Below are 13,621 nucleotides of genomic sequence, written 5' to 3' on the forward strand. Positions count from 1 at the left end.
TTGAAGAAGATGCACCGGGATCAACACCAGCGAGTTAAGATGCTGCGCTCCTTCCTCACCTCCCTCCCAATCTGCTCTCGAACTCCCATCGTCGTCGCTATAGGAGCCGTCTCTGCGGGAGCTTCAGAAATAAACATCACATCTTTCTTTGTTACGTCTGCGTTGAGCTTTGCATCACAACTCTCGGGGTGGACTCGAGATGAGAAAGATGAGACTCAGCAGGAGATTTCTCAGCGTGATTCACCACACCTTTTTTATTTACTGTCCACTTCCTGCTGAGTAATGGCCTGTCCCATCCAGTTACCCCGCGCGACACACACACCTCATCCAATGTGTCACTGTACAAACTTGCATTTTTCCATTCCCTGCCATTGCTCGTGATATATAGATATTAAATGTATAGTTGACTGTCATGAAATGTCCTTACCCAAGACCGTTTGTCAAGCACTCGACCCCGCTGTGAGTGCTGGGAGCTGTTCCACATGGTCACCAGGAGAAGTACATCGTCCCAGAGAGCAGAACATGTCATAAAATTTGTATTGAAACAGACGTTTTGTTGACATGAATATGCCACTCGCTTGGATGCAATGCTGATGTGTAATGTGAAAGGGTTCGCTCATAGAGATCAACCCACAGATGATTATCACCTGACTCAGCAGCTTCCCTATCGCGTCTTGCAGCTCTTTGTTTCTTTATTTTTCTGCCTGCAACGTAACTGTTTTGTTTTACTCTCAGCGCTCTCGTCAGCATTATTTCCCGGAGCATTATTTAGGGAAAAGAAGATCTAACTGCTTCAGGAGCCCGACAAGAGAGCGTGTGAGTATGTGGCTGATGGACAAAATGTGTCATTTCATGTTTCACTTTCCCAGATTTTCTCTCTCCTTATACGCCTAGGAAACTTTCCCAACTATTGCGAAAGTGTGTCGTCGCTTCACTACTTTAATTCAAAAGCAGGAGTTGATCCGGTTGGTCTTAAAGTCCGACCAACACGGCGCATTAACGGCTTGTTCTGCTGCCACCAAGTGGCCACAAAAAAAGCATTTCTGGTTAATATTGACTTCCAGATAAAACTTGCACAGACATTTGAAATTCATCAGGAACTAACATTTTTTTAATAGCTTCATCTTCTTTTTTTAACCTCTAATTGGTACTTCTCACCAAAAAACAAATGCAACTTTTTTCCCATCCCTTTTGTGTCTCACCAGGGAAAAGACGTTACAGTTGTGATGAACAAAATGCTGTGAAGCAAAGCGGGCTGGGGTTATTCAAGCTCAGAGAATGCCAAAGTGTTTGTGCATGTCTGTTTTGTTTTGTCTGTCTTAAATATTTTACTCACATTAGATGAATCATGGTGCTCCGCACTAAAGTTGCTCCTCTAATCTTCAAAACCACGTGTGAGTAGTCCTTCTTCAATCAACTTAAAAAAACAACAACAACAATGTGCTGAGAGTAATAGCAGTCACAACCTTTAATCTCTGTGTCAAATAACTGAAGAGCGGGGAATTGGCTTTGCTTTAACCTATCAATTCCTCATTAGCATTTAATATGAAAAGAACAAAGCATTAACATTTTGGTATCTTCCAGCACACAAAACGTTATTCTAATAGGTTAAAATCCCATTTGAATCCAATTATGCCTCTGCCGTTTGATTCCAGTGTAGAAAAGCTTTCCAGTCAAGTGTAACAGGCGTAGTAATGAGCTGAAGTCTTCTTGTAACATATTCCAGATTTCACAGGTCTGTAAACAGTCAGGTGGGGATGTTTGGGGGCTTTGAGTTGCAAATGGGATCTCCTGAAAGCAGTCATAGTGATGCTGCCTTGTCACCGCGTTGATACTGAAAAACATAATCCTGCATGTCGTGTCCATGTTTTCTTGGATGCTGGGCGGAGCTTCTCACAAGTTGGGAAATTTCAAATCGCAACCTATCGCGTCTGTGCATTGACTTTGCGTGTAATCTACGCCGAATAATTCGCTCCGCATTTGGTGTGAACACGGCATTAGGCTATCGCTGATATTGATCACCAAACGGAGCAATATAACGAGACATTTCATGTGATGACAAAGAAGTAGAACGGTGCGCGCGTGCAACATTATTTGTTTTTCCTCTCCGAGCAAAGAGAATAAAAATAAAAGATGAGATGTAAACGGAATAACTTCTTTGGGTATAATACAGAGGCAATGTCTCAAAAGAAATTAAAAATTAAACATTGTACCGCATAAAAAACAAAGACAATAGAAAGTGATCAACTACAAAATGAAACACATTTAAATGTGACAGTCTTTAGGTTCAGACAAAGTCTAAAGTAGATTTATTTGATGTAAAGGTCTAACGCTTTCAAGCTGCAAACTGCTGAGTACATGGTTGATTTGGCTTATCACAGCTCCGGGGGGAATTTTCTGGCGTCGCAGTTTATCTCCATGTGAAAAGGTTAGGCCTGCACCCGTTACACAGATGCAACATGTGAACCATAAACGACCAGTGTGAACTGGTCCAAAGGTTGGCTTCATCCTCACTTCATGGAAGACAAGATAACGTGTTGTGTAGTTCCCAGTGCTGTTACTGTACTCCAAACAAAGGTCTCTGTGTCTTACGCGACAACACTAGCAAAGTAAAGCCCAATGAGTGCTAGAAACCTGCTCTCAGCTCTTCAGCAGGTCAGTAAACTTTTGACGCGATTGCTGTGTTTTGAAGTTGAGTGTAAATATAGTTTCTCTCTAGCATGCAACTACTCATGAACTGTAATTCAACCCAGTAAACAGTTATGGATTTCCTCTCTGAATTATTATTTTATTTTAAGTTATTTAGTCACCAAGTGTGGCTTTTTCAAATATAAGTACATTTTTACAGATTGGGATGTGTCAACTCTTTCTTTTGCGAGATTTTGGAACAAATGTGCTAAGTGCTAGCATCAGCATGCTAACACAGTTGTACTGATGCCAGGTCCACCATCCTGCCACACGTGCAACATACAAAGTCTAAGCAGTTGTTTTTGTATATAATAAGAGTATATTAAAAGCAGACAGCATGCATCCTAAATCAGATGATTTTAGAGTGTGCTGTTGACGGACACTATTTCCAAAGGAAAGTGTGAAAAAGAACAAAAGGAAAACAAATTACATTTTGTAGATGGTGGTGAAAATGTAATCTTATGAAAAACACGTTGATGTCTCTTTGTAAAGTTTAATTGGCAGTAGCTTTAAAACATACTGTGTGATATTATTGTGTTGCAGTATGTGGCTTTGGAGAAAAACTCTAATTTAGACGGTTTGCAAAACATTTGCTTATTACCACTCAACACAAAGTAGAGCTGAGGCTGATGGAAAAACCACAAATGCCAATATCATGGTGGCACTAGAGCATATGCAATCACCAAAGTCATTAATTTCATTATCTTCGCACCATGAATGTTTGTTCCAAGAGATAGATTTCAGTCACCAACTAACCCACTGATAATGTGGCAAGAAAAAAAAGACTGCTTAATCAATACAACGATAAAAAAAATGTAATGACTCAATATTGGTCCAAATGACCTGTTTCATATTAATCTGTCAAATGAATTAGGGCCAGTGATCCAGGATTTATTGGAACAACAAGTCCCAGTTGGTGGCGGCAGGATGGAGTGTGAGGCAAGCTGTGGCTCCTCGATGATCTAAAGACCTGTTGACGAAACAAACACACATGTGGGTTGACAGGCAGGCGCAGGTAGGCAGGTTAGCAGGCAGATACGTGTGGCTCAAAAGGAAAGAAACTTCAACAATGTGACAACTGACTAGAGAAAGGGGGACGTTATACGTGCTGCACGGCTTAACAGGGATTAAGGTGCTATCAGACTTTAGGCTCGTTCAAAAGAGCTGCGCCTCGCCTGGAATCCAGACGAGCGCAGCAGGAGCCGTTGACAAAAAACTGCAGTCAAGTCCGACAGTTTTCAGTTGCCTTCAGAGTATTAACAGGAAGTCACAGACAAAAATGACTTCCTGTTAATTCCACTCTTTAGGCTGCTTGTAGTTTACGGATCACATTTTGATTTATTAATATGTGTTCATAAATGTATATTTATGTAGAAATGTGCATGTTCTTTTTATGTCTGCCCGTGAAATACATTACTACTGGTTTTGATATGTGTTGTATATTATCAACCACACAAGATATGTGTTTAGATTAAACCTGAGACTAATAGTCAACAATCCAGCATTAAGTACACACTACACATCAAAATAAAAACAAGGATTTTCTACAACACGTGGCGTTTGCAGTCAGATCTAAGAGCCAATCAGCTCTCAAATGTGGCGACAGCCAGGCGTCAGAGCAAGTCGAGATCAAGTCGAGATCAAGTCGGACACAAATCTAACCAGCATGCATTGCGCACGGATTACCAGCGATCAATTCTGTGCAGAACTGGCTCATTTCGAACAAACCTATTGTCTTCTTCATTTAGCTTGTGATTGATTTCACAATCTACTTTGTTTACCAGCTACAGTGCACAATGTACAGTTCTATCTAATTATTGTGGAGATGGTGCATCATCAGGTCTACTCAAAAGGTAGAATTAGTCCCTGTAGATCAATGCTGATTTTGTAACTGAGGCCAGACGGTCAGTCTTTGTGTACTTCAGGCGTACACACAGATTTATGTATCAACTACACTATTAAAATAGATCTTTTCAAAATACACTGACGTACAGCATACAGAGGCTCTGTACCTCCCTCTGCTGGGTTATCTGCTCCTACGGTCATTAGTAATAATAATTCAGATGTCATCACGAGGACACTATTATTAAACAGCATCGTCACATTGGCAAGAGAGTAAAACCATGATGAGGCACATCACTTCCACCACAGAAATGTGACAAATGTTTAATGTCTGGGTATGAGAACAGAGGATATTTAATTTTCTCATAAAAATGTAAATCCTTGTGATTTACTTGGTGCTTCTTTCAATTGAGCCCTTTAGCTAAAAAGGCAGTGAATCAAGTATTTGGTGAATAATTTATTGTGAAGGTTTATTGATTAAAAACAAATATCTTGCCCCCAGTATGGGAGGACTTTCCTTACACTGCTGTCTGGAGCCTGAAGCCTACCCGTAACAGAGAACTTTTGTAGGACCTCTAACCTGTCGTTTTTTGTGAAGCTACCTAAACAGTCAGGGTTTTTTCCTGACCAGCTCCAACTAACTCCTCCGCTACAAAAGACACTTTCAATAACACACAATATGCAAAACAAAACAAAATAAGTGTTCATTCACTGTTTACTCTTGTAGTTTGATTACCACTGAACACCTCAAACAACTCGTGGATATGTTCTGTATGGCCTTATGGCCTTGGGCCCACTGCCAAGGAACGTAAGACATGAGTCAAAAAGACTCGTCTGAGATACCACGTCAAGTCTCTTCAACGATCCCGTCTTGACTGCAGTCTTGGAAGCAGCTTGCTGCCAGTAGCTTTATGTTTCCATCTGGATTTTCGGAGGATTCAGCCGGTTTCATTACTCCGACAAATGATCTGCTTAAATATATTGAAACAAATAATGCATGTCAGCCTTCTACTTTACTCTGAATGTTAATTTGATGACAACAGAGCATGCAGCGGCTGCAACATGAAAACTGTTGTTGAGGCAACACACTGTGGACCCTTCTGTGATGAAGGATTTCATCTAACGCACAAAGAACTGAGAAATCTGCACAACACGCTTCCTGGCTGTGAGGATGTAGGAAAAGTGGGGAGAAGGAATTAAAAAATATTTTCGACCTGCAGGGCAAGATTTAACGTACAGTATATAAGATTGAGAGTATTCACAGTTAAAGCACATTACAGTCATAACTTTCTAATTGCCTTTTGATGAGTTAGAATGAACCTTTGAGAATCTAATTACAGATAACTCCAAGTTAGTTTGTAATCACCATACAACTTAATGGTCCATTCGCACTACTCACAACTTAATTAAAGATATCTTAAATATTAAATCCATCTGGTGGTGAAGTGTTTAAGATTCATACCACCATAATATATATATATATATATATATATATATATATATATATATATATATATATATATATATATATGTATATATATATATATATATATATATATATATATATATATATATATATATATATATATTCACATTGTAATTATGATTTGTCAAAATGCATTTGCAGATGTCAGAAATACCATTATAGAGATGTAAACTGTAACCGAATGAAGCAGCCTCACAAACGACATGGAGACCTCCTGAGATCAGGATAGCAGATAATGTAAAATCAATCTTGCGCTCGTTAGTTGAACGTTACAGAAATGTTAAATGGGAGGGGAAAAAAATCCACAGGCCGTATTTAGTTTATTAGTAAGAGACATGAGTTTCTGAGCTCAACAAGGACCTAATTACAGGAGCACCATCAGCACATGTGGACTCATTCTGCCGTCAGAGCCATATAAACAACTTAAGCAGCAAATTACAAGACAACAAAGAATTTTCCACTGAGGGTGTGTGAGCCATACAGTGTTTTATTTATAGAGGCACAACTATTTGATGACATTTGCACGCGCTATAGTCTATAGATCAACACAGTGATGCAACTCCTAGGCAAGAAGGTCCGCCATAACACAGCCTTCCCTTTCATTTCATCCCCATAGCCTACACTTCATAACAAAGTGTCAGACATACGTCAGGCGTGACAGTCTCTTCAATTATGTGACGAGGGCGAAGAAGAGAAGGTGATGGATTGGAGTCAAAGCTGAGGGGAGCCATAAATCAAGCAGAAAGCACAAGCTGCCCATCTGTCAACAATCTCAATTAACCATTTACAGACAGAGGCACAAAAAACAACACCAACATGGGTCTCTATCACGGCGGTGGGGGAGATCCCATTTTTACGAAGAGAAAACAGTGTATTCAAGTGAGCTGGATTGCTCCATCCATCAGCAAGTGGGGGGTGGATCAAATTGAAATCTGACATTTAGAGCCCCACTGCTGGCACTGATATGAACTACAGCAAGTGACAAATTGTTTGTATCAGGCCTGTCCCTGGGTGAAGCCTCTGATAATGTTTAGGGTTGAAATAGGCACCCTTGACATTTCACTGAAAGGTCGGGTTTTGTGTTCGTTAATGCTGCCTGTTTACGTACAGCCAGGCAGACGAGGATTACTGTCATAATCTGGGTTTGTGCCAACTCGTGAGCACTGCCTCGTTTGTTTTGACTCCCCTTAATATCAGGACACGAGGAGTCCTGTACAGCAATGACGCGACTGGAGCAAGATCACAGGCGGGTTTAACTGAGGCCGCCTGTTGATATAAATAGTATCCCCTCCATGAAGATAATCTCTCTTGTGCCTCTGTTCAAACTTCCCGATAGCTGGTTTACAAATAATGATTATGCAGTGGTGTCCTTGAATTACAACAAAATGACAAAGTATCACAATGAATACAAAGCTCATCACTCTCTCTGCGTGTGTGAGATCGCTGACAATTTCACAAGGAAAAACATCCAGAATTAATTTGCTTCTGTACGCAGGTGTCCGTTTCCAGCTAAATGAAGAGACCTATCTGGAATTCATTTAACGACTGCACCAAACAAATTAGTGTCTTGGATCCGGATCCAATAAACAGCGTGAAGCGGCATCGATATGCACATGTTCCTACATTATTGCTGATAGTGAGTGTGGCATTTCTGATTAGCCAGGCTCCTTCTCAAGTAACAGCGGAGTAGATTGGACCATTTTCCGCTGAAGAGCAAATGCATATATATATATATATATATATATATATATATATATATATATATATATATATATATATATATATATATATATATATGTATATATATATATATATATATATATATATATATATATATATATATATATATATATATATGCTGGGTATTTGTTGTTTATTCACTTAGAGTTAAAGGTTTTTTTTTATAAAAATCTGACTTTATTTTTCAATCTTTCCTTGAATGCACTCGTGAAAAGTACTATAGCACAAAGAAAAACTATGTAGCCTTTGTGGCTCTCAACAATTCTGGATCCCCAACCATGCAGACTGACACACAAGTTAACTGTGTTGTTGCTGTCCAGTAAAAACCATCAATGTAAATTTGTTGATTAGAATTTTTAGATAAACTGAATAATTAGGTGTCCCTTTGCAGGTGAATAAAATTTGCCTGCTTCAGGCTAAATAAACAATTTAACACCACACTGAAAGCTGTAAACAAGGTTTCTTTTCTTAGCTCGTGAAAGATTTACACTTTGGAGATCCACGGTTCATTTCCTGTCTTAAAATCTTGTTTTAAGCTGTGGTGAGAATATAAATCCTTTATTAAGCAATACACAATACAAATATCCCAAGCACAAATCCTGCAATCATTATTCTTTTTTGGTAGGAATACAAAAGCCTTATCATCCAAATGTACTTGTACACGACTAATTATTAACAAGTCTGGTAATATATTTTGAATGTAAAATTTGACTGTAAAATAATTCATTCAAATAAACTATTAACTTGTCTTTTGAATACATGTTGTTTGAAAAAAAAATACAATATTTTCCTTGGAAAATGCGGGTCTATGACATAGTTATAGGCTATTATACATGTACACCTATGCAGTCTATGATTTACACAGTAACTTATGAACAATGCAATACATTTTGCTCCAAGTGCTCTAAATCATTTAATCAACATTTAAATGTGTATATACAATTCATCAACACATATTGTTGCACTCTTCTGTTGTTGTTGTTGTTGTTGTTGTTGTTGTTATTGTTGTTGTTTTAATGATGTTTCTGATGTGAGGGAAGTCACGTGACGTGATTATTACGCAGCATGTTTCTACCTGACTCCATAAGCGGACTTTTCGCGCTTCCGGGTTTGTACTGAAACGCTTATTGGACGGTTACAGGCGCATTTCGATTCTATTGGTCTAAAATTACGTCAATCGTTCAGGGGGCGGGCTGAAGGCAATTAAAACGAGGAAATAGAGTCAGATGAAAGCACAGTTGTCATTGTTGTGCGAAAAGATTCATGTTTAGGAAGTCAAGATGTGCACAGTCGCGTGTCTCTTGGCGCTCTTTGTTTTCACGAGTCCCGCTGCTCACGCGCTGGACAATGGCCTCGCGCTGAAGCCCACAATGGGCTGGCTGCACTGGGAGAGGTTCATGTGTAATATCGACTGTGACAAGTACCCCAACAACTGCATCAGGTAAGAGACGACGACTGTGAGCTGAAACAAATTGAAAGCAGGAGCTACTCAAGTCCCACCAGCATGGTATTATATGAAAAAGAAAACTCCTTTTAAACTTCTCATTTATGAAAATGTCTGTGAGAAAATCATTTCAAATTGATTAAACGTAAATAAACGCTCTTAAATGCAGGCATTCTGTGTGCAATAAGTGACAATATGAGGTTTGTTTGCACAATGAACTAAATAAACAAACCTATAAAAACTAAAAAGGAAGAAAAAAACACATTTCACAAAAGAGAAATCCTAAACTTGTAACTGCATGACTTATCTATTATAACTACAAACTAATAACATGGTGATTATTTTCTATGCAGTCATTATGACAGATTATATATATATATATATATATATATATATATATATATATATATATATATATATATATATATATATATATATGTATGTATATATATATATATATATATATATATATATATATATATATATATATGTATGTATATATATATATATATATATATATATATATATATATATATATATTATTATTATTATTAATTATCCTGTGATCTTTATTTCATAATTGAGAAACTGTCTCAGAGACGTGATCGTAAAAGGAGTGGACATTTGATAAGACAGAACAACAACGACATGGCCTGATTTAATTTACTTTTATTTGTTCTTTGGTTTGAGGCACTGGGAGATTATAATGTCCAGTGAAATATAATAAACTAAATTTGGGATGCACTTTGTGAACAAGGAACATAAACCTCTGCACAATATCAGCAATAAGAAAAAAAGAGAAACACAGACGAAGATAAATTATATAAGGCTGAAACAAACCATTAGTTTCAATATCAACCTGACAATTATTTTCTCAAATAATCAATAGTTTCAGAACACAGGGAAATTGCTCATCAATATTAGGTACTTAAAACTCAAGGTGGCGTCCTCAAGAGTCTTGTTTTGTTTGACTTGCTGACGAAACTCAAGTGTATTAAATTTACTGAAATGTGAGACAAGCCAGTGCAAAATAGCATCTGATTTCAGAAGAATTATTTGCCATTTTTTTGCGTAGGAAATTACGACAATCAACCAATTATCAAAATATTTGTTTAGAAATTTTCTGTCAATGAGTTCAGCTCTCAGAATTATGTAGACTGCATTATTATATTCCTATGAATTAAGATGTCTCATTCCTAGGGAATAGATACTACGTCATTAATTGGGCTGCAACTAATGATTCTTTTCATTATTTATTCATCTGTTAATTATTTTTCTCGAGTTACTAATTCATCATTTAGTCTATTAAATGTAAAAAAGAAAAAGAAAAATGTTTTCAAAGCCCAAAGTGAGAGATAGATATTCAGTTCAAGAGCTTTTTAGTTTACGATCATTTATAAGGAAGAACATGATCAAAGTCTCTAACTCAATCCGTTATCATAAGAGTTGTAGATACATTTTCCTACAGTAGACAAATCAATTAGTCACCAAGTGATTGCAGTATTGGTCATAAAAAGTTAGTAAAGTCTCTTTTTATTTGTAAGTAATGCAAGATCTGATTTTTTTTGAGGATGCTCAAAAAAAGAAGACAAATAACTCACTTGCTTTGCACTGCAAACATGTTTTCTCTCAGAGGAAGAGCTGTCCAGCAAAGCGTTGCCTGTGGGTTGGATAGTTATTGTGTTATATACCGGGAGACAATGCACGACAGAAAAGCTGGCGTCATTAGAACATCACGTATTTGGGTCTGCCATATTGCTCCTGCACATGACATCGAACACTGGCATCTAAACTGATACTATCGGCCCGCCTGTCTGCTCCTGTTGCCCTGGCAGTGAGCGTCTGTACATGCAGATGGCAGATGTGATGGCGAAGGAGGGCTGGAAAGAGGTCGGTTACGAGTATGTTTGCATCGATGACTGCTGGCCCTCCCACCAGCGCGATGCCCAGGGCCGCCTGCAGGCAGACCCAAAAAGATTTCCGGGGGGGATCAAGAAACTGGCTGACTATGTGAGTAGTAGTTTTAAAAGAGGCATGGAGACTCTGGGTGTGAATGTGCTATTAATGCCATAATTCCTCCATGGGCATCAAAGAGAGAGGGGTTCAGATAGACTTAAGAGAAACGAGTACTACTTTCAATTCTCTTCACCAATTGGAAGGGGCGAGTATGTACTTGGATATATGAGTTTTGTATTCTTGTTTTCAGGCTATAAGCTGCATTAGGACTATTAGACACAGTTATATAATGGTAAACTATGTCAAATTTAACACATATTCCCTTTGATGTGATTCCACGGGGTGCAACGTTAAAATCTGTGGTGCAATGCGTCTAACTTTGGACATTTTTGACAAATAAAAAAAGGTTTTAAACCTCTAGTTAAATAACTCGAGCAGTAAAAGTGATTACACAGTCAGATTACACATTCATTATACATCCATCTGAGCCAACCTGCAGTTATTTACATAATGAAGGGGAAAGGACCAGATGTGGAATCCAGGTCTCACATTTCATACCGGTAGAAATTCAGCACCTGGAGAGCCGGGGGAGATACGTAGGCACATACTTGTGTGGTGTAGGCGTGCAGACCGTCGCTCAAACTCTTTGCTACAACTCTCTCCAGCTGGAGGCCACTGACAGGCCGGTTCCCACACAGGCAGCTCAAAAAGTGATGTTCACCAGGAAATAGATACATTTGGGCCCACTGAGGCAGAGCTGTGTCCCGCAACAGAGGCACCAAACATTTAGCTGTGCAACATCGCCACCTACTGGTTAATGGCCATATGAGAATTATAAAACATTTATTGGGCAAATGATTACATCGCACAGCGATTGAGTATCTTTGCCTGGATGTTGGAACACTTTGGGTTTATTCTAACATGCTATGATTTCTTGTATGTATTTCTCGCTCTAAGGTCCATTCTAAGGGACTGAAGTTGGGCATCTATGCAGATGTTGGGGAAAAAACCTGTGCTGGATACCCTGGCAGTCTTGGTTTCTATGAGACAGATGCTCAGACTTTTGCTGACTGGGGTGTGGATCTGCTCAAATTTGATGGCTGCTATATGGACTATACCTTGTTGGGAGAAGGTGAGTTTATTATACTGAAGTATGATGTAGTTATTTAAACATGGCAACGGAAGAACAAAGTCCCCAATTATTTCTATGTACTTCATCTAAAGCAAAGGCTACTTTGAAGTGCACATTGATATGTATGTAAATACACATTCATTTAAATCTTTCAATTTTTTTGGTTCCTTGATAACAAAACCTCCACAACAAGATTTTTTGGGGGGTTTAATCTAACATGTGATTTATTTTGGTTAAGGATATGCGAACATGTCAAAAGCACTGAACAAAACCGGAAGGAGTATTCTGTACTCCTGTGAGTGGCCTTTGTACGAGTGGCCTTTCCGAAAGGTGAGAGAAGTTGTTTTGTCTTAACACTTTAAATTAGAGCTGCAACTAATCAACGAAGCTTTACTCTTTTTTTTTTATAAAGAAAAAAGACTCCAGTCGCCCTAATGCAAAGATTCAGCACTAAATCACGTTAATTTGGCTCCGACCATATAGTGACTTTCAATGAGTGAATTCAAACCACGTTGGAGCAAGATATCTAAAATGTATATGTTTTCTAGAGATGAGAAATCATAACAGGATTTTTTCACAATATTGTTTTGCTTGAACAATTACTGTAGAAAAATAACTTTAAATCTTGACATGCATTATTGATTTTATCTTCCAACGTTCCACCCACACAAAAGCCAAAACAAATATGAATAATCATTAACGGTTGTCTGGTGCTTGATGACCCCAGACATGCGTTACATGACATAAAAGAGCATTTCTGTGCCTGCAGCCCAACTACACAGCCATTCGAGAGGCCTGTAACCAGTGGCGCAACTCCGCCGATGTGTACGACTCATGGAGCTCTGTCAAGTCCATCTTGGACTGGACCGCTTCTCATGAAGACGTTATCGTCCCCTCGGCGGGGCCCGGAGGATGGAACGACCCCGATATGGTACTCTGCTCCGGCTCGTATATGCTCCTCTGTTTGACCTTAATGGAAGAGTACAACCAGTGCTGTTTTAACGGGTTTTATTTTTATTTTTTAAGGAATAGCTGTAGGAATAGTTTAACATGTTTTATTTGCTCTTTTTGCAGAGCAATGGATGAGACTATTGATAACCCCTCAGTTAAATTAAAGTCAGCCAGCAGCTGAGCACAAAGAAATATCACAATATTTTCCAAAATGTCAAACCGTTCGTTTAAAATGTACCACCTTCCTTGAGGCTCCTACATTTACATATGTGGTCTATATAGATTTATTCACTCCTAATGTAGAATCAAGTTTCTCATTGGTAGATTGTTCTGCTGCATACTATCAGCACTCTAACTTTTGCTGTAATTGTCATCTTTAGCT

General features: G+C 38.4%; 1 protein-coding gene across 1 annotated transcript; it reads left to right on the top strand.

The window, feature by feature from the left end:
- Nucleotides 1-8,964: 8,964 nt before the first annotated feature.
- Nucleotides 8,965-13,420, top strand: LOC137795598 (alpha-galactosidase A-like). Its single transcript, XM_068593156.1, has 6 exons — nt 8,965-9,197; nt 11,036-11,210; nt 12,114-12,288; nt 12,527-12,618; nt 13,058-13,269; nt 13,363-13,420. The coding sequence occupies exons 1-6, from the start codon at nt 9,037-9,039 to the stop codon at nt 13,418-13,420; spliced, it is 873 nt and encodes a 290-aa protein (XP_068449257.1). The 5' UTR covers nt 8,965-9,036.
- Nucleotides 13,421-13,621: the final 201 nt, after the last annotated feature.

The sequence above is a fragment of the Clinocottus analis genome, unplaced genomic scaffold, assembly GCF_023055335.1.
Source record: "Clinocottus analis isolate CAN_PGR_092001 unplaced genomic scaffold, fCliAna1.0.p SCAF_287, whole genome shotgun sequence".
NCBI classification, from domain to species: domain Eukaryota; kingdom Metazoa; phylum Chordata; class Actinopteri; order Perciformes; family Cottidae; genus Clinocottus; species Clinocottus analis.